Source organism: Medicago truncatula, chromosome 8, assembly GCF_003473485.1.
Source record: "Medicago truncatula cultivar Jemalong A17 chromosome 8, MtrunA17r5.0-ANR, whole genome shotgun sequence".
NCBI lineage: Eukaryota > Viridiplantae > Streptophyta > Magnoliopsida > Fabales > Fabaceae > Medicago > Medicago truncatula.
The window spans coordinates 3,967,081-3,989,569 of record NC_053049.1 but is presented as its reverse complement, the minus strand read 5'-3'; the positions used below and the strand labels follow the sequence as shown (position 1 = coordinate 3,989,569).

The window sequence follows — 22,489 nt, the reverse complement described above, 5'->3', positions numbered from 1 at the left end:
TAAGCTTGATGTGATTTGATTATGCTGCAATTGTTATTTAACTAAGTTGCATGAATATGAATAAGTTGATGATGAACTCCAAATTATTGGATGTATAAGTGATAAGTTGATTAAGGTGTTTTGTTGATAGAGTCCATGCATTAACATTCATTGAGCTTTGTCCTCACCATGATTAGGAGCTTTGTCCTCCGCACGTTTAGGAGCTTTGTTCTCCGCACGATGAAAGTATATTAATACTTATGATGACGATTGGTACCACATGCATATAAGTGTCTAAGTTGCATTGTCGCATTTGTCGAGTCAAAGTCGTTGTTGATGAATTATCATCCATGAGTTGTTAAGTTGTGGATGAATTATCATCTATGAGTTGTCGAGTTGTCTTCTACCCATGTGTTGTTAAAGAAGTACCTATGAAGATTATACGATGTTTATAATGTGAATTATATGATACTGATTATAATGTTATGATGTTGTTTAAGATATTTGATTATGATATTGTTATGTTGTTATGTTGTGTAAGATATTGATTATGATATTGCTATGTTGTTATGATGTTGTATATAATTGTTACTATTAAGTGATGAATATGTTGTACTATATATGATTAATTATTATTAAGTGAATATTATGTTATGTTGTTGTTATATTTTTATAAGATGATGAATATGTTGTTGTTGTTATATTATTATAAGAAGATGTTTATGTTTTGATGTATATAATTATTATTATTAAGTGATGATTATATTGTGTTGTTTAAGTTATTAGTGATGATGATTACATGATGTTATCTAGAAGTTGTTAAATGTACTTGATGATGATTATGTTAAGTTGATAAGTTGTCTTTTATTCATGAGATGCTTGGTGGAGAAATGTTATTACGAATTAATGATGTTGTTATGTTGTATATGAATTATGATTAAGATGTTGTTATGTTGAATATGAACTATGAGTATGATGTGATGATCTATGTTGTTATGATTTGGTTAATACGTGTTATATGATGATGTTATAATGTGATGAATATGAAGTAAATGATAATTAGAAGTTGGTTGGACTATTAAGAATTATACATGAAGAATTATTATTACTAATAGATGAAGTTATTTGTGTTGTTAAATATAATTATTGAATTATATGCTTGATATTATTGTTTTGTGAAATCTCACCCCTTCTGCTTGAAAATGTTGCTCTTCGTATGAGTAACTTACAGGTGATCGAGTTTAAGTTGCTGTTAGATTGCTGTTGTGAATGGATTAGCTCTCATGTGTGTTTTTAGGTGCTCTTATACGTAACGGGATGGAATTTTAATGTTGTCTTTCTATTCCTTACGTATTGTTTTAAGAAGATTTATGACTATGTTTTTAGATTGGATTATATAAGATATTTATTGAAGATGCCTTGTGCCAAAGACTGTTTTAATTATTGAATAAATTCCGCTGCGAAGTATTAAAGATTTTGTTATTGAATTTTAAAGGATAAATAGTTATTTATTCAGTTTATGATTTTAAGAAAAGAATGTGACATTCCGTTTATGTGAATACTCTGATTATTTTTATGAAATTTTTAAGCTGGGAAAATGGGGTGTTATACTAAACATATCATCAAAATACACTAAGGTCATCAAATCTCAATGTCAGCTAAGTATTTTCCGTGTTTCTTCTGTTTGATTTAGAAAGATGATATATATGGTTTTGGGATATGGGAGTGAAAAATCTTATAAGCATGCATGCATATATATGATGAAAGTAAAATATAATTAAAAAATTAAATGAAATATTTAGTGGATAGTAAGTAAGATGAAAGTAATTTATGTAGAAAAATAGAAAACTAAAATAAAATGTTTGTTGAGATATTTATCCAAAATTTAAAAACAATTTTAAAAATTTTTCTATATCGATGTATCGCTGCAGCATCGTATCTCGTATTTCGAAGGTTAGGGGCTGGGTGAGAATGTTTAAGGGGTTCTTGTAAGGGTCTTATGGGGGTACTTTTGAGTCATAATAAAGAGTGTTGTGGGTGATTGAATATATACATTAAGAGCACGTAATCCATCCACTTCCTACCTAGGTAATTATATGATATCTTTGGGACAAAACAATTTCACCAACCCTTGAAAAATGCAAACATGACACGGTGCACATTTAACCAATCATCATTCCAACCTTATCCTTTTGTCAAAAAATGAAATTCGGCAAGGCTAGATAAACCATCGTATAAAGCAGTACTATCTTTTCCTCAAAAACAAAAAAATCAAATTCACTCCACCACCACCACCATCCCACCTTTTCCGGTAGCAACAATAGCAATGAAGCATCGTACTATTAACTACTACCAAGACTCAGCTTGAATTTACAAAACAAAAAATTCTAAATTATTTCAATCAGACAGAGACAAAAACACAAACCAATGGAAGCCGGAGCCGGAAGAAACTTTCAAATTTCAATGGCTGTTGTCCAGACTCTTGAAGACCCTCATGTTGAGATGAGGGAGCGTTTTTAGATCTTTGAATCTATCTGTGTGAGAGTTGTTATGGCATTTGGTGCTCTACTCTGTTCTCAACTTGACAAAGATGTTTTGCGATACCTGAACTAGCACATAAGTGTTAAACAAACTGTGATATCAGCTGTTGCAGTCATTCACGTGACCTTTCTTTTCTTCACTCTCTTTGCCTCTCTGGACAGGCCAAACAACAAGCGTGTTCTCCAAATGCTCATTATTATGGTGCTTAATGCTTTGATTTCGGGATTCATCGTCAAACTTTTGAACCATGACTTCGCAAAAATTGTTGGGTGGGCCTGGTCAATCCCTATTCTCTTGGTCCTGGGGTTTAGATACAATGATGTTCTCCTCCAACTATCTTCAATCGGAAATTCCATTCGCCATAAATTTTTCTCTCCCAACAATGATCCAGCGTTGCCGCTGCCGCATAATCACCGTCGCCGCCGCTGTAACGCCCTCTTTGAATTATTTGATTTATTTAATTATTTAATTGCGTCTAAAATTTATTAAGAAGAGTTTAAAATATATTTATTTGATTATGTGATTTATTAAGTGGCTTATGTTGTTATTTAATAGAATAAGATTTGAAAATAGAAATAAGATTGAGTTGAGAGTTTGTTATGAGATTTTAGAGAGTTTTGGGGGAGAAAGAGAAATAAGATAAAATAGAAAAAGGATTATAAATAGGAGAAACCTAGTTTAGAAAAAACATAACGTACGATCAATTTTGGAGAAAAGTGAGAAAAAGCCAAGAGAAGAGCAAGAGACCTAGGATTGCTGCAATTTTGAGTTATAAGGTAAGGGTGAGACTAACATTCAATAATCTTAAATTTATTCTGAAAATTGGATTTAACATGTTGTAGGTTTTCGTTTTTGAGAATTTGGGAATTAGGGTTAAAAGTGGTTAATTGATGATTTTCTAAAATAATATTTTTGGTCAAGTTTTATATGGTTTTGAGTCTCTTTTGATCTATATAAATGTTTAGACAAATTTTGGAATCAAATTTCGGCATTGGGAAGTCAAAATTGGGATTTTTGGGTGAAAAATTGGTTTTTCCCGAGAGACAGCATCTTCTGTTTCATGTTCTTGTGTCTTTTTCACACGTTTCCATTTTGAACTGGGTTTTGGTGTAAAAATAAAAGTTGTAGATAATTTTGTTAGATTTCCAATGGCTTTGGTTTGGCGTAAAAATGATTTTTGGTTTAGGAGTTATGATGAAAATACTCCAAGGAGGTCTTAGTGAATTTTTATGAATTTCAGCACAACTTTGTCCGAATTTGAAATGAAAACTGGTATTGATTGGTACAGAATTGGTCTTAGGTGTAAACACAAAAGTTGTAGGTATGGATGTTAGCTTTCTAATGCCATTGGTCTGACGTCAAAACGATTTATAGAACTTGAGTTATGGTCAAATTACTGCACGTAGGTCACAGTGAAATCTTATGAAAATTCAGCATAAACATTTCTAAGTTAATTAAAAACTTATGGGATAATACCAACCCTCAAAACTAGAAGTTCTATGAGTGCAATTAAGGTGTTTAAGAGTATAATAATATGATTTAGTGTTGGGGTAGGAATGTGGGTTGAATATAATATTACTGATGATCTGTGAAGCTATTATAATATAATTTAGTGTTGATAGTAATGTAATATATTTGTATATGCATTATGTGAATTATATATGATGTTTAAGTTGTTGTTGATTATCATTTGATATTGTTATATTTTGAGATGTTTACGTGTCGCCTATGTTGCTGTTGTTGGTTATGTGAAATATTTATATGCCTTATGTGGAAGATGTATGATCTTTAAGTTGTTGATGCTTCACATTAATATTGTTATCTTGTGAATTACTTGTGGTGTTTCTGTTTGTGTTATGAACTGCTAAGTTGTTTGTAATGTGATTTAATGATTAGATGCATTACTCGAAATATTATTTAATGTTCAACATGTTGTTGAAATGAATTGTTATTAAGCTTGATGTGATTTGATTATGCTGCAATTGTTATTTAACTAAGTTGCGTGAATATGAATAAGTTGATGATGAACTCCAAATTATTGGATGTATAAGTGATAAGTTGATTAAGGTGTTTTGTTGATATAGTCCATGCATTAACATTCATTGAGCTTTGTCTTCACCATGATTAGGAACTTTGTCCTCCGCACGTTTAGGAGCTTTGTCCTCCGCACCATGAAAGTATATTAATACTTATGATTACGATTGGTACCACATGCATATAAGTGTCTAAGTTGCATTGTCGCATTTGTCGAGTCAAAGTCGTTGTTGATGAATTATCATCCATGAGTTGTTAAGTTGTTGATGAATTATCATCTATAAGTTGTCGAGTTGTGTTGTACTCATGTGTTGTTAAAGAAGTACCTATGAAGATTATACGATGTTTATGATGTGAATTATATGATACTGATTATAATGTTATGATGTTGTTTAAGATATTTGATTATGATATTGTTATGTTGCTATGTTGTTTAAGATATTGATTATGATATTGTTATGTTGCTATGTTGTGTAAGATATTGATTATGATATTTTTATGTTGTTATGATGTTGTATATAATTGTTACGATTAAGTGATGAATATATTGTACTATATATGATTAATTATTATTAAGTGAATATTATGTTATGTTGTTGTTATATTTTTATAAGATGATGAATATGTTGTTGTTGTTGTTATATTATTATAAAATGATGAATATGTTGTTGTTGTTATATTATTATAAGAAGATGTTTATGTTATGATGTATATAATTATTATTATTAAGTGATGATTATATTGTGTTGTTTAAGTTATTAGTGATGATGATTACATGATGTTATCTAGGAGTTGTTAAATGTACTTGATGATGGTTATGTTAAGTTGTCTTCTATTCATGAGATGCCTGGTGGAGAAATGTTATTACGAATTAATGATGTTATTATGTTGTATATGAATTATGATTAAGATGTTGTTATGTTGAATATGAACTATGAGTATGATGTGATGATCTATGTTGTTATGATTTGGTTAATACGTGTTATATGATGATGTTATGATGTGATGAATATGAAGTAAATGATAATTAGAAGTTGGTTGGACTATTAAGAATTATACATGAAGAATTATTATTACTAATAAATGAAGTTATTTGTGTTGTTAAATATAATTATTGAATTATATGCTTGATATTATTGTTTTGTGAAATCTCACCCCTTCTGTTTGGAAATGTTGCTCTTCGTATGAGTAACTTGCAGGTGATCGAGTTTAAGTTGCTGTTAGATTGCTGTTGTGAGTGGATTAGCTCTCATGTGTGTGTTTAGGTGCTCTGATACGTAACGGGATGAGAATTTTAATGTTGTTTTTATATTCCTTACGTATTGTTTTAAGAAAATTTATGACTATGTTTTTAGATTGGATTATATGAGATATTTATTAAAGATGCCTTGTGCCAAAGACTGTTTTAATTATTGAATAAATTCCGCTGCGAAGTATTAAAGATTTTGTTATTGAATTTTAAAGGATAAATAGTTATTTATTCAGTTTATGATTTTAAGAAAAGAATGTGACATTCCGTTTATGTGAATACTCTGATTATTTTTATGAAATTTTTAAGCTGGGAAAACGGGGTGTTATACTAAACATATCATCAAAATACACTAAAGTCATCAAATCTCAATGTCAGCTAAGTATTTTCCGTGTTTCTTCTGTTTGATTTAGAAAGATGATATATATGGTTTTGGGATATGGGAGTGAAAAATCTTATAAGCATGCATGCATATATATGATGAAAGTAAAATATAATTAAAAAATTAAATGAAATATTTAGTAGATAGTAAGTAAGATGAAAGTAGTTTATGTAGAAAAATAGAAAACTAAAATAAAATGTTTGTTGAGATATTTATCCAAAATTTAAAAACAATTTTAAAAAATTTTCTATATCGATGTATCGTTGCAGCATCGTATCTCGTATTTCGAAGGTTAGGGGCTGGGTGAGGATGTTTAAGGGGTTCTTGTAAGGGTCTTATGGGGGTACTTTTGAGTCATAATAAAGAGTGTTGTGGGTGATTGAATATATACATTAAGAGCACGTAATCCATCCACTTCCTACCTAGGTAATTATATGATATCTTTGGGACAAAACAATTTCACCAACCCTTGAAAAATACAAACATGACACAGTGCACATTTATCCAATCATCATTCCAACCTTATCCTTTTTTAAAAAAAAGAAATTCGGCAAGGCTAGATAAACCATCGTATAAAGCAGTACTATCTTTTCCTCAAAAACAAAAAAATCAAATTCACTCCACCACCATCATCCCACCTTTTCCGGTAGCAACAATAGCAATGAAGCATCGTACTGTTAACTACTACCAAGACTCAGCTTGCATTTACAAAACAAAAAATTCTAAATTATTTCAATCAGACAGAGAACACAAACACAAACCAATGGAAGCCGGAGCCGGAAGAAACTTTCAAATTTCAATGGTTGTTGTCCAGACTCTTGAAGACCCTCATGTTGAGATGAGGGAGCGTTTTCAGATCTTTGAATCTATCTGTGTGAGAGTTGTTATGGCATTTGGTGCTCTACTCTGTTCTCAACTTGACAAAGATGTTTTGCGATACCTAAACTAGCACACAAGTGTTAAACACACTGTGATATCAGCTGTTGCAGTCATTCACGTGACCTTTCTTTTCTTCACTCTCTTTGCCTCTCTGGACAGGCCAAACAACAAGCGTGTTCTCCAATTACTGAACATAGGTCACTGTGAATAATTGATTATGATTGATGAATTAGTATATGTATGTATATGTTTGTGAATACGATATTGTCCATGATTGATGAAGTGTTATATGTATATATGATGTTTTAAGACGTTGATTACCATTTGATGTTGTTTATATTGTGATATAATTGTATACGCAATACTTGAATTATATATGAATATTTGAGATATTGATGACTTGCATTTGAGATTGTTATGTCTTGTTGTTTTGCATACTGTCTATGTTGTTGTTTGTTATTTAACTAAGCTGCATGAGTCATTCTAAGTTGATTAAGATGATGAGGTTTCAAATTATTGGATTATAAAAGAGGTTGTCGATTTAAGATGTTTAAGAAGTCGAGTCCATGCATTAGCATTTCAGCGATAGGGGCTTAATGCTATGGAGTATATTAATACTCAAATAGCGATAGGGGCTTGATGCTCTGGAGTATATTAATACTCAAATAGCGATGGGGGCTTGATGCTCTGTATTGGTACCACATGCATATAAGAGGTCTAAGTTACATAGTCGAGTTGGAGTCGCATTTGTCGAGTCAAAAGTGTTAAGTTGTCAAGTTGTTTATGCTGTGATTCTTTATTTGAACTATTAATGATGTGATATATGATATATTATTATCTATGATGAATATTATGATGTTTTCATGTTGTTAAATATAATTTATTGAATTATATGTTTAATATTATTGTTTTGTGAAATCTCACCCCTTCTATTTAAATGTTGCCCACAATGGATAACTAGCAGGTAACCAAGAATACTTGCGGTTGTGTGAGGTTTCTCTCGCGTGTGTCTTTAGGTGCTCTGATACGTAAAGGGATGAGAATTTTTGTTGCATGTTTTTCTATTCCTTACGTATTGTTTATGAATTTACAAGATTAAGTTGTTAATTGGATTTTTATGAGATATTTTAATGAGGCCTTCGTGTCAAAGACTATTCTAGATGTTGAATAAATTCCGCTGCGAAGTATTAAATATTATGTTATTGATTTATGAAGGATAAATAGTTATTTATTCCATTTACGTTTTTTGAAAAGAAGTGTGACATTCCGTTTATGTTGAAAACTCTGATTTTTGTATGAAATTTTTATGTTGGGAAAACGGGGTGTTACAGCCGCCACCACCACCTCCTCCTCCTCCTCTAACAAAACCACCATTTTATCTTATTAGGTTTTTTTATTTTATTTTATGTAATTTCATGTTTCAAGGACCATAGGTCCATCCATCCATTTCCTACCTAGGTAATTATATGATATCTTTGGGACAAAATAATTTCACCAACCCTTGAAAAATGCAAACATGACACAGTGTACTTTTAACCAATCATCATTCCATCCTTATCCTTTTGTCAAAAAATGAAATTCGGCAAGGCTAGATAAACCATCATATAAAGCAGTACTATCTTTTCCTCAAAAACAAAAAAAAATCAAATTCACTCCACCACCACCATCCCACCTTTTCCCGTAACAACAATAGCAATGAAGCAGCGTACTATTACCCTCTATAAAACTACTACCAAGACTCAGCTTGCATTCACAAAACAAAAAATTCGAAATTATTTCAATCAGACAGAGAACACAAACACAAACACAAACCAATGGAAGCCGGAGTCGGAAGAAACTTTCAAATTTCAATGGCTGTTGTCCAGACTCTTGAAGACCCTCATGTTGAGATGAGGGAGCGTTTTCAGATCTTTGAATCTATCTGTGTGAGAGTTGTTATGGCATTTGGTGCTCTACTCTGTTCTCAACTTGACAAAGATGTTTTGCGATACCTGAACGAGCACACAAGTGTTAAACACACTGTGATATCAGTTGTTGCAGTCATTCACGTGACCTTTCTTTTCTTCACTCTCTTTGCCTCTCTGGACAGGCCAAACAACAAGCGTGTTCTCCAAATGCTCATTATTATGGTGCTTAATGCTTTGATTTCGGGATTCATCGTCAAACTTTTGAACCATGATTTCGCAAAAATTGTTGGGTGGACCTGGTCAATCCCTATTATCTTGGTCCTGGGCTTTAGATACAACGATGTTCTCCTCCAACTAGCTTCAATCGGAAATTCCATTCGCCAGAAATTTTTCTGCCCCAACAATGATCCCGCCGTTGCCGCTGCCGCATAATCACCGCCGCTCTTCACCGCCGCCGCCGCCACCACCACCTCCTCCTCCTCCTCTAACAAAACCACCATTTTATCTTATTAGGTTTTTATTTTATTTTATGGAATTTCATGTTTGAAGGACCATAGGTCCATCCATCCATTCCTTTTTATTTTCTGTTTTGTAAGTTTAAGTTTTGGATTTGTGTTTTTAATTTGGGTTAATATGTCTTTACCCCCTCTGTAATTTGGGCGAGTTCCGGTTTTCCCCCCTGTAAAAAAAAAAGTTTAGATTCCAACCCTATAATATAAAGATTCTCCACAAAACACCCTTGTAATATGAAGATTCTCCACAAAACACCTTTGACCCCATTCAGACGCTGATGTGGCACGCCACTGTGTAATTATTTTAATTTTTTATTTATTTTAAATTTAACATGTGTGTAATGGTTTAATAAATTATTTTTAAAAAGATAAAAAAAACTGAAAATTCATTTTCAAAAATTTAAAATCAAGAAAGAAAAAAACAATTTTTTTAAAAAACGAAGAAAAAAAAAATTGGATTTTTTTTCAAAAAATAAAAATATTAATTTTTTTACCAAAACATTCAAAAATTAGCTTATATTATTTTTCTCGAATATTTTTAAAATTTTAATTTAATTTGGACTTTTTTTTTAATTTTTCGAAAGTTTCAAAATATAGTAAGTGTATGAATTTTTTATATATAATATTTTTGGAAATATATATAAAGAAAACAACCCCTTTTAGCTTTTGGGTTGGCTGTTTCTTTTCAAAAATGCCCACAATTTTCAATACAAATAACACATGTAACAAATAGATAAGATTAAATTTAAATATTAAAAAAATTTCCAGATTTTTTTATCCTCAATTTTTAAATATTAAAAAATATTCTCAAATCTGTAACACATCATAATAAAAATCTAAATTTTCCTAAATTTTTAAATTAATTTGTATCCAGATTTTTTTTTTGTTGAGAAAATTTTAAAAACTTATTTTTCGAAAAAAAATATGTTTTAAACTTCAAAAAATATATTCCAAATTTTCGAAAATAATTTTGAATTTTTTTTTTTGAAATATATATTTTAACATTTTCGAAAATAATTTTAAAAAATTTTGAAATATATATTTTTCGTAAATTATAAATTTTGGAATTTTCGAAAAATTAATATTTCAGAAAATATTTTTCGTAATAAAAAAAATTCTGATTTTTTTTAATTTTTATATATATTTTTAAATAAATAAAAAAAAAATAATTATACAGTCAGCACGCCACATAATCAGATATGCACAGTCAGCATGTCACTCAGCCCGCCAAGTCAGCATTTCATAATCTCATTATGTTCTTACTACGCACACACCATAATATGCACCCTTTCAAAAAAGGTCCAACCATGGACCTTTGAATGTTTTTCGTCAAAGAGGACCAAATTTGTTGATGTCAAGCATTTAGAAACCATTAATTAAAGAAAATTTTTAAGAGGACCAAAAACAAAAAAATAGTATATTTATAGTACCAAAAACTTATTTAACCCTATTTTTTTAAGGAAATTTTTGGGTTTGTCTAACATGTGTAATATTGCACATGTTAAGGAAAGTAAAAGTAGTAACTTTTCATTGAAAACTAACAATTAATTACTAAAAATTTACATATTTAATATAAATGCACAAGTTTCAAGTCAAAGTTACTACTTTAAATTTCTTATCATGTGCAAATTTGCACATGATAGAAAAATCCTTTTTTTAACTATAGTAAAATCTGATATATATACATATAGGTGTGAGCCATATGATCCACCTGCGTTTAGGGCATGGGCAGTTAAAGGATGGTGCACAGCAATTCCTCCGGTATTAAAGCTATTTAACAAGTTGATAGATAATGGATTTAAGGTAATACTCCTGACTGGAAGAGATCAAGAATCACTTGGTCAAGTTACTGTTGACAATTTGCACAATCAAGGATTCATTGCATACGAAAGACTCATTATGAGGTAAGACCCATGGATACATGTCATTAATATTTTCTTTATGAAGTTTTCATCGCCGTTTAATGATGATTAATTTCTATAAGAGACATATTTAAGAGTTAGAGGTCGAACTTCTGATCAATTGTTTAAGAGCACATACTTCTTACCATTTGAATTATTTCATTGTTGGTATATTGTATGATTATAATTGTCACATTTTAAAAAAGTTGATTAATTAGTCCTGGATCATATAATTAATTTACAGGACAGCAGCATATAAAGGGCAAAGTGCAGTAATGTATAAATCCAATATAAGGAAGCAATTAGAGGATGAAGGTTACAAAATATGGGGAAATGTAGGGGACCAATGGAGTGATCTCCAAGGAAACTCTTCCGGAAACCGTACATTCAAGCTCCCTAATCCTATGTATTTTGTTCCCTAACTTCTTTAATGTATGTTGGGACAATTGTTAATTTATTTCAGCAAATATAAGTAAATGTTTTTATTTATTCATTATTCTCTTCGTTTCAAAATAATTGTTACAGTTTGATCATACTTCATCCGGTCATATTTATAAACAAAAAACAATTTTTTAGATTCATTGAATAATAAATTTATCTGATAGGTAAAATGAATACGTAAAATAATCGAAATTTGGCACTTATAACCTGTCTTTAACTTAGAAATTGTTTGTCCTTAAACAAAAGTTTTCAAAACTAAATCAATACTGATACATGTTCAATTTCAAAGATTTATAAAATTTCAAGATTTTTAATCAATCAATCTTTTATAAATCTTTGAAATATGCATGATTTCATTAGATTTCACATGCATGATAAATATTCACATCCTTCCTAGGATCAAAACATGAATGTGATAAGACTCCTATATACAAGTAATTTTTCATAAATTGCAAGACAATAATATGATCAAGTTTAAACTATATTCTTAACACACAACCTCACAGGTAAAAAGTTTGCATTTATGCTCATAGGTGAAATGTTTCACTCAAACCAGGCATGTGCTAACATCTTGATCAAGTTAGACATATATCCAAGCATATTCATTTGATATGATCATACATGGATCACTAAGGTCAGGGCCGTCTTAACAAATTCATAGGCCCGGTTTTAATTTTGTAAGGGATGCAAAAAAAATAAATTTTGGGTCCAAAAAAATAAATAAGTGGGTCTTGAACACATGACCTCACACTCAACAAAAAGTGGCCACACCACTAAAGCAAGCTGTACAAATTAAATTAATTTGCTTTTAATAGATATATAACCATTATTTTCGTGTCTTACATATAAAAAAAAAAAAAAAAAATTATTTTAGGCCCCAAAAAATTGAAGGCCCGGTATCGTTGCCCAGCCTCGACGGGCTATGGGCCGGCCCAGACTAAGGAACAATGAATGAAATAAACTTGCACAAAGTAACAAACAATTCAAATTCATGCTAACATCCTAACAAAGTCATAAATATATAACTTGAAATTTGCAAAATCATCACAATCATTCCCTGCTATTGATAGATCACATCCCTAGCCATTTAAACTTTATGCATCAACATCAGGAGTGATTTTGCTTTATAATCTGTAACTGCTAACTTTGCAACATTCACTAGATGAACAGGTTCCTCGCCTAGCGAACAACCACAAAATGTTCATTGCCAAAGCAAAATTAGCAAAAGATAGAGTTTTTAAAAAATTAGCAGATTCGCTAGGCGAATAGGTCATTGCCTAGCAAATTTAACAGAGAAAACATAGTTTTTCAACTTCAATTTCATTGTCAATGCAAAACTTAACTCCTTCCAAAACTTAATCTAATTAAAATCATAAATAATCTTGATGCCTGCTTTATTAGGGTGGCCAAAATGAGACAAACAACACACCATCCTTCACATTCCCTCAGTTTGGGAGGAATTCCAAGAACTTGAGATACAAATGATGCAAAGTCCATATCCTCCCTAGTTTTTTGGAGTCGAACAAGGCATAAATTTCATCTATTATCCAATCAATCTCACCCTTGTTATGTGCCACCCTCACTTGTGTGAATATATTCTATGTGTCAACCATTCCTAAATCTTCTTCTCCACTAATCATCACTGCTACTAGATCAACAATATTAGCCTCCATAGTACATCGGTATTTTTGAGGAATTTCCATTATATGAGGCATAACCATTCCTTCTGTTATTCCTACTATGCTACATCTTTCAAATTTTATCTCTTCCTCCTTAACATCCTCTTCAAAATAATCAACACTCTTTAAATTCTTTATCGTTACTTGTAACACTGTTATGTTTTTCAGGAAATGATTTGAGCGTTGATTTGAACGTATGTGCTTTCTGTCTCATAGAATGTCTCATACTTGTAACAAGTTTTTTTTTTTTTTTTTTTTTTTGTGGTAGTTGGGGTTTGAACCCCGAACCTTGCATATATTATGAATTGTCGCTACTGAGCTAAGCTCACAAATACTATTTTTATAAAACGAGTTTGAAATAACTTTTACTATTTTTGAATAAATTCTCATAAAATTATTTTTAAAAAATATTAAGTAACACAACGTAACACAACTTAAAAAATATTAAGTAAAAATTAACTTTTTTGAAATCTAATATTATTTACCATACATCAAGGGAAGATAATAAATGTGTTAGCTAACTTTGAGGCTACGAATGTCGACCATTCACTACATGGATTTCTTCTCCACCACAGTTGGTCTCACTTTTTTTTTTTTTAACAAAAAATCAGGTCTCACTTTATTAGCCAACTCTTCTAGAATGTTTAGACTATGAATTAATTAGTATGTTTGTCTTTTTTTTTTTTCCCATTGATAAAAAAGATCTATTACAAAACGATCTAAAATCTAATTTATGCTCTCCGGTCCAAGCCACTTTTTTTTTAAAAATAAAAATAAAAACTTTGATTAAAACGTTACATTCTCTCTACTACAACATCTTAAGTGTATATACACCTTCCTTAAAAAAAAAAAAAGTGTATATACACCTATTCATACAAGAGTAGTGATATATAGACCACCTTAGGTGGCATGTACCACTTGTATACCCACACACAACTTTGATAAGTGTTCTTGTGGTCCCCCACAACACAAAAAAACGAGTGATGATACATGCATACCCATAGGTGGCATACACACTTAAACCTCCACACAAACATGTGACATGTAGCCTAGACCCCACAAACAATTTGTCTCTCTTCCTTTTCATCCATCTCTCTCCTCTCAAATAAGTGGAGGTGTATGGGTGGTATGAAATTATGAGTGGTCTACCAATCATTTTCCCAAAAAAACTCACATGTATTGTCTCTCACACACTCTCACATAGAGTGGTACAATATGTGTATGGAAAAAAGTGTGTACATGAAACATTATCCTTCATACAATCATTGTGATGATTTCTTTGTTCTTCCAATAAGTATCGTTAATATTATGTGTATATAGTTTCTCTCATTATTATTTATTATTTAGTGTGCACGTCTCTTTTGATTAAAGGAGATCTCACCATCACAAAACAAGGAGATCTTTGAAAATTAAATTGCGATAAAATACTTACTTAATTAGTTATTGTCATTCCTTTTTTTTTTTAGAAAATAAAATCATCTAAATATTTATCTGTTTATTTTGAAAAAATATTGATTTATTTTCATATCTAGGATACTAACCCATTTTGTTTACTCCCTCCGTCCCTATATATAAGACATTTTTGTCAAAATCACGGGAATTAAGATAGTGGATATTTGTATTAAAGTTGTTTGTAATCACTATTGTTTTTACAATTTTATCCTTTAAGAAAGAATGTTAGTTTATGTTTTCAACATGTTATTTATTATTGATTGAAGAAAAAGATGTATAATAAATAGGGGCATGTATGTAAAGAAATAATTAATGTAGTTGGAAATAACAAAGGGGTTTTATAAAAAGGGACAAAAAAAATTCTCAAAAGGATTTTATAATTAGGGACGAAGGAAGTATTATAAGTCTTTGCAATCAGTCATACAGCCATGCCCGGCTAGATTTGTTAATGCTTACATGAATTTTTAGCCCCCAAATTGTTCAATATTGATTTTAATCCTTTAGTTTCAATTGGGGGATTTTAACCCTCATTTTAAGTGCAAGAGAAGACTTTAAGAAGTTACAAAAGTTATACAAATAACAAAAACAAGAACATACAACCACAAGTATAAGGAACATTAATTTACAACCATAAGGCAATGACAATGATTAAGCCTCCAATAAGTGTAGTCAAAATCAAACACAGTATATGTCGATTTTAACCACAAAAAAATATTTAGCTTAACCTTTTCACCTTATGAATGAATATCTTCATCCTTATGCTGGAATATGTGTTTATTCTTCTCTTCTCAAATAATCCACACGTCAGAAAATCATATCATATTCATATAATGATAAAAGCCAGACGAGTGTGTTTTAACCACAACCTTATTTAGACGAGCGTGTTAAAAGCCAGACGAATGTTAGAACATGATCGCTATCCTTATTTAGACCACAACCTTCTGAGCAAATTTGATCATTAAGAGATAGCACCCTCCTCGACAATAAATTATATTTTGTTGGTATTCAATTAAGAAACAAATGCCAGGCAAACAAATTTATTTTTAAAGGAACAACTTTTAACCACTCAAAATGACCGTTCACAATTATACTATTGTCAATAGGATCAAGTCCAACGTCATCAGTCAAACTGTGGTAAGCACTGCTCATCATATAACAATTCGAAGAATGAAGCTTCTAAACCCACATGTCCTCACCAACCTGCATGGAAATTGTAGCTAGAAGCTCAACGTACTCCTCCAACACCTCCTTCTCCCAAGCAAACAACCTTCGCCTCCACTTTCACGCCTCTCCATTCACACTCACCCTAAATTAAACATCTCAGTCATCGAGACCATTTTGTTTTTGGCCAACTCATAAAGTCTCCTAAAACGAACAAAATATGGGACACCCTCCTTCCAATGATGTTTCCAAAAAAGAGTAGCAGACCCATCTCCCACCACTACAAAATTCCGCATGTATCTCCCACCACCGGCAGATGTTATATCAACTAACCAACTAGAAGGTGAACATTTATACATGATTTAATCGTAAGACATACATGTGAGATAATACGATTTTCCTTCTAGTTAAATGCGACATACATGCAGAATAATATATGATTTAAAATTCATTCGTAACATTCATGTGGTGGCTATAACTCACTAACTCATTTCGAGTGACACAATTTATTTACAAGGCTTTGTTTGAGAGTTTGGAGGGGAGGGGAGGGGAGGGGAAGGGATTGGATTCAAAGGGTGTGAAATATAGAAAAAAATGATTTTTTTTTTTTTTTACATTTTTTCAAAGAGTATATTTTCAGAGTGATAAATTAATTCTTATTATTAATATATTTTTTATTTTAAGAATATTATAACCACTGTCACATAGGTTAATTTTGAAGAATTCATATAAACCCCTCAAAACACTCCAAATACAATTTTCGAATTCCACTAAAGTAAGGAGGATTTTATGTTATGAAGAAAAACAAACCCAAGCCTTTCCTTCCATTGTCCTTTATTTCTTCCACTTGCTCTTTACTCTTTTTTTTTCTTTTCAAAACCCTCCCCTCATCTAAACTCGCAAACAAAGCTTAAAAAAATACGCTAGATTTGCAGGGGTTTTAAATAAGACTATTATTTTATTTACTTTTTTTTCTTTTCTTATTATTTACTTTTTTTTTCTTTCTAAAATACAATTTGTTTGGATTCTGCAATCCGAACCATATTTTAGGGATATTTTTCATTTTAATTTTTTTCTTCTAAAAAATAAACCATCTAAAATATTTATTTATTTTCATACCTAGGACACTGACCCATTTTGAGCCTCTGCAACCAACCATGCACCTTAAATCTATTGAAACTAACTGTTTCTGAACCAAAACTCAAAACAACTAGCAAGACTCTATTTGCCTATTAAAACGCAGCAATAACAGAATGAGTCGCCGTGACAGTTTTCAGCCTAATAAGACATTTATGCCAACCCAAGTCCTTACGTCCATGACATGAGGTTTTCTTTGCCCATAATGAAACATAAATTCGAGGATTTTTTTTAATTAATAATTTAAAAATCCTTTCAAAAACAATATAGTCTAAAAGTCTCTTTTTCCTGTAATAAAATTTAATGATAGAGATGCTTTGAGGTTAGCCACAATTCACCTAAACAATATCATATTCATTGTTGTTCATTGTAAAGATATTTTTGGGAGCATGCAATTTATTGTAAGAAGTTTTTCGGCTTTAGTACATATGTGACTTTATTAAGGATGTCATTTTTTTTATATATTCAGGTGGGTTGAAATATCACTTAAGAAGGATGCGCATGTTTGTGTGGTCTACAATGGATATGAGGAAAGCATGCTTGTGTGGTCTTGACTGGGTTCACCACTTGTAAGATTAGGGTCCATGCTTTTACGGTGGAACAGACAACCCTAAAAGTTGCATCAAACAAAGTGGTCAAACAAGAGAAAACGTGTTTTACCAATCAACATGATTTTATACAATTTGCATTTGACACTTTTGCCATTTTTAGTACCAGAGGTTGTTGACCTTCTACAGAGAAATCAATGAGTCATGCATAGCAATGTCATGTTTCCAAGATCCGTGAATGTTGTGTTTACGAGAATTGATTTTATCATCCAAAAAAGCTTAGCGACACAACTTGTTTCCCGCTTGCCTTCCAATCATGTGTAATTATAATTTTATGTATATATTAATTACCAAGACATGCAAAAAAAAATATCATATCATTATTATTGGGACTTTGGTGGACTTTACAACACCGGAGAGGATCAACATTTCGGAAAAAGAGCAATCACACAAGTGAGTTTGAATGTCATATCTTCACTCAAAATCTTAAGGTATTAGATATATGTATCTTATTACTTATATGTTGCTCCACATATACTCTTCCATCCAATGTGATACCTCTAACTTACACTTAACACATCAACATTTTGCCCAAAGGTGTGAGACATTCCACGTCTTTGATCAAACACCAGAAAATATTTCCGCTCCCTTAGAAACCATCAAGTTGAACCAATATGTGGTACAAATGTTGGGACTTTGGGAGGAGCCTACAACACTAATGTGGATCAACAATTGGACAAAGAACAGCCACACAAATTTAGCTTAAATGTCACTTATTCAAAACCTTAAGACATTAGTTATGGATCTTCTTACTTATATGTTGCTCAACATCTACGCTTTCATACAATGCGAGATATCTATAACTCACACTTAACACATTAATATTAGTCGAATAAAACATTTATAACATTTTTGGGACTCAAGTGGAGCCTACAACACTAGTGTGGATGAACATATATAACAAAGAGCAACCATAAAAATGAGTATGGAGGTCACATTTTTCACCCAAAACCAGGGGCGGATGGTAGTACAAGGGAGGGGTAGCCCTTGCTACCCCAAAAATTATTTTTTTTCTGAGCGAGTAGGTATATTTTTATATTTAGCTACCCCTAATAATATATATTTAGCTACCCCAAGTTTAATTTTAGATGAAATAATTTTTTCTATCTTTATTTAACTTTCGGTTGAACTTCAAATTATTTGATAATGTTGTATAAGAATCGAAAGATTAACACCCAAAAGAGATAAATAATAAATAATAACAATATTTTGTTTATTTAACAAATAAAGTAATACAATTGTAGGCCCACACACTCTCAGCCCACCAGCACCACACACTTTATAGCTATGTTTGTATTGGTTTGATACTTCCCGTCTCAATAACAACAATAAAGAAACCTTTTTCAACAATAAAAATGATCAAGACAATAGTCATAGACAAATTAAATGTACAATGAGTTTCTTGCAAATAACCTATTTATTTACATTTGAAAAGACTAAAATTTGTTAATTTTAGTCCTTAATTTTTTGTTAGAGATTAAATTCAAGACTAAAAACACTTTTTTTTTTTTTTTTAAAAAGACAATTTGAATAATTTTTTTAACCCTAAATTATAATTTATAGGACTAAAAATATATTTTATTCTTAAATTTAATATGTTTGTTTTAAAAAAAAAATATATTCTTTATAGTTGGCCCCTGCATAAATTTTTTGCGAGCTTCGCCGCTGCCCAAAACCTTAAGTTCATTAAGTATATATATATGAGTCTTATTTCTTACTTGTATGTTCCTCCATCGAATTAATTGTTGTCTAGACAAAAATGAAAGAGTTGGAAACTTGTATGCGTCTACACGGTAGTAGTATTTTAACACGATCCAAATTATTGATTTTTAACACGAGGCTTACTGTTAAGTAGAATATAGTACTTAGTATCTTTTAGAAAGTGAATATAGTAGTAGTAGTAGTAGTAACTAACGAGAGTATATAAATACTATTAGGGTTGGAGAGATAAGGTAACTGTTACACGATAATTAAGAAGTATATCCTATTATAACTAGTATATAGAAGGTGTTCATTTATATAAGATTTAATTGTAGTATTTTGCTCTCTTATACAATGTACATATTGGAAGCTTAATTTACATGCATTTTAATCCAGAGTTTAAAGAAAAAATAATTAATATCTGTAATGTAAACGTTGCTTCCCAACTAAGCCAGCCATATCGTGATGTGGTGGGTTTGTTATAGAAATGGAGGATATACATACTTATATGGTATTACTATTGAGTATATTGACAAGTCAATAGCGTATTGGTAATGCAATTATGGGACTCATCATCATGCGTGTTTTGTTTTATATAAATAGATGAATTCATTGATACAAAACGACCAAACCTTACTACAATTTTCCTTAATATACATGAGTTCTCTAATTTATATTTTTCTTGTGGTCGTCCTTGTTCCTCATGTTGTTCTTGCTAGAGAAATTATGAGAAGTGAAGAAATAATATTTGATCAAAATTACAAGGTCACATGGGGTGACAATCATGTTATTTCCATAAACCAAAGGAAAGAAATTCAGCTCACAATGGATTACTCTTCAGGTTATAGTCAACCATTTATTATCCCTCAATTATTCTTTCACTCCTTTTAAATTCCACGTATATATCTTTAGTTTCCCCTTCCCATAAATAAATCACACACACACACACACACACACACACACACACACACACACAGACACACAAGTTGTAACCAAAAAATAATATAGACACACAAGTAAGTATCTCTAACCTTCACTTATATTACTCAATTCCTAAGTACTATATCCCTTTTTTAAATTTAAAAAAAAAATAAAAAGGTTATTGTTTGTGATCATCACTTTACCTATATATGCCTAAATTAACATACACATCAACTAAAAGATAATTTTTTTTATTACGATAAATAAATTTAGATTAAGGAGTAAAGTCATGAAAAACCACCAAGCTCATTAAAAAGAAACTACTTGTGTGAACACATTTTGATTACATTTTAATATGGTACAAACGATTGATAATATTGAATAAAATGAGTTTACATGAATGAAATATGAGTATTTATTAAAAGAAAGCACAAATTTATGTTTTGTGTATCTTTTTTGTTTTTGTTTTGAGGTTATGTTATGTGTACTAGGACGTGATTTTGGTTTGCTAAATTTGCTTGGTCATGTGATACTTCCCACTAGATGTTCATCATAACATTGAAAATGGATTCGTCATTAAAAATAGCGTGCAAGATTTCGTTAGTCATATGCGAAATTTGATGACCATTTTTTTTTTAATAATTAGATCAAAAACATAATATACAAGTACTACCAAAAATAAGGGGTAGCTATATAATTTGTAATTTGGTTGATTAGTACTAGACTTAATATATATTTGTTTTTGTTGGTTTTCTTTTATGTCAACTATACAAAATATAGGGTCAGGCTTTGCATCCAAGTTAACTTATGGCTCTGGATTATTTCATATGAGGATCAAAGTTCCAGGTAGAGACTCTGCTGGGGTTGTCACAGCTTACTATGTGAGCTCTTTCCCCTTATTTTGAAGGAATATGATATTTAGATGAAATTTAATTCTCATCTCATGCTATAACGGGGAAATTATCCATTTTTTAATCAATTGTATTTAATAGACAGTCTCATTTTTTTGTCATTATTTTTCATATATAGTTACCCACATTATAAATTCCGAATCTTAAAAAAAAAGTTACATTCAAACTTTTAAATGTGGGAAATTTAGGGTTTTAACTTTACCCCTGTAAATAATGTCTCTGATAATTACGAAACCTGTGACTTTGATCAATTGTCTTCAATAAATATATTATTTATTTTGTGTGTAGCTGATGTCACAAGGAGATAGTCACGACGAGTTAGACTTTGAATTTTTGGGCAACAGAGAAGGGAAACCATATGCATTACAAACCAATGTATGGGCAAATGGTGAAGGGGATAGAGAGCAAAAAATCCACCTTTGGTTTGATCCCACAACTGATTTTCATGACTACAAAATTCTTTGGAACCCACATCAAATTGTGTAAGATATATTCATGCTCCTTTGACTCTTAAAAATGTAAAAATCATTTCTTTTATAAACTATATAATAAACAACCCTTAGTATAAAAGGTGAACAAGTGAAACTACACTATATTGATTTATGAAATATATATACTAATCTAATCATTGATAACTACTTTCAAAAATAAATAATTATACATATATAACTATACATAATTTCAAATCTGATCAAAACTTGGCTTGCAGATTTTATGTGGACAATATCCCCATTAGGGTATACAAGGACAATAGCAACATTGGAGTGGGATACCCATCAAAGGCAATGCAAGTACAAGCAAGTTTGTGGAATGGTGAAAATTGGGCAACAGATGGAGGGAAAGCCAAAATAAATTGGACAAATGCACCTTTCAAAGCAAACTTCCAAGGATTTGATGTCAGTGGATGTCAAAGTCAAACCTTAATTGATCCAAATTGTGCTTCTAATAACTATTGGTGGAATGAACAAAAGTTTTGGCAATTGGATCCTGCCGGACAAAGACAATATGAAAATGTAAAGCAAAATTATGTGACATATGATTATTGTAAAGATAGGCATAGGTTTCCTACACCTCCCTTAGAATGTCTATATTGA

General features: G+C 30.9%; 2 protein-coding genes across 2 annotated transcripts; both read left to right on the top strand.

Moving 5' to 3' along the window:
* The first annotated feature begins 11,088 nt into the window (after positions 1 to 11,088).
* On the top strand, positions 11,089 to 11,877 carry LOC25500344 (acid phosphatase 1). Its single transcript, XM_013588721.3, has 2 exons — positions 11,089 to 11,387; positions 11,629 to 11,877. Exons 1-2 carry the CDS (start codon positions 11,104 to 11,106, stop codon positions 11,804 to 11,806), a joined length of 462 nt encoding a protein of 153 aa, XP_013444175.2. The 5' UTR covers positions 11,089 to 11,103; the 3' UTR covers positions 11,807 to 11,877.
* An 8,343-nt stretch (positions 11,878 to 20,220) lies between these two features.
* On the top strand, positions 20,221 to 22,489 carry LOC25500343 (xyloglucan endotransglucosylase/hydrolase protein 2). The gene is made up of 4 exons (XM_013588720.3): positions 20,221 to 20,404; positions 21,265 to 21,365; positions 21,684 to 21,877; positions 22,105 to 22,489. Exons 1-4 carry the CDS (start codon positions 20,221 to 20,223, stop codon positions 22,487 to 22,489), a joined length of 864 nt encoding a protein of 287 aa, XP_013444174.1.

What these genes read in the sequence shown, in the direction of transcription:
- LOC25500344 (XM_013588721.3), top strand. Translation starts at nt 11,104, where the DNA reads ATGTGCAAATTTGCACATGATAGAAAAATCCTTTTTTTAACTATAGTA. An exon ending in TACGAAAGACTCATTATGAG is followed by an intron (nt 11,388 to 11,628) that starts GTAAGACCCATG and finishes ATTAATTTACAG; the next exon opens with GACAGCAGCATATAAAGGGC.
- LOC25500343 (XM_013588720.3), top strand. Translation starts at nt 20,221, where the DNA reads ATGAGTTCTCTAATTTATATTTTTCTTGTGGTCGTCCTTGTTCCTCAT. An exon ending in CACAATGGATTACTCTTCAG is followed by an intron (nt 20,405 to 21,264) that starts GTTATAGTCAAC and finishes TACAAAATATAG; the next exon opens with GGTCAGGCTTTGCATCCAAG. An exon ending in GGGTTGTCACAGCTTACTAT is followed by an intron (nt 21,366 to 21,683) that starts GTGAGCTCTTTC and finishes TTTTGTGTGTAG; the next exon opens with CTGATGTCACAAGGAGATAG.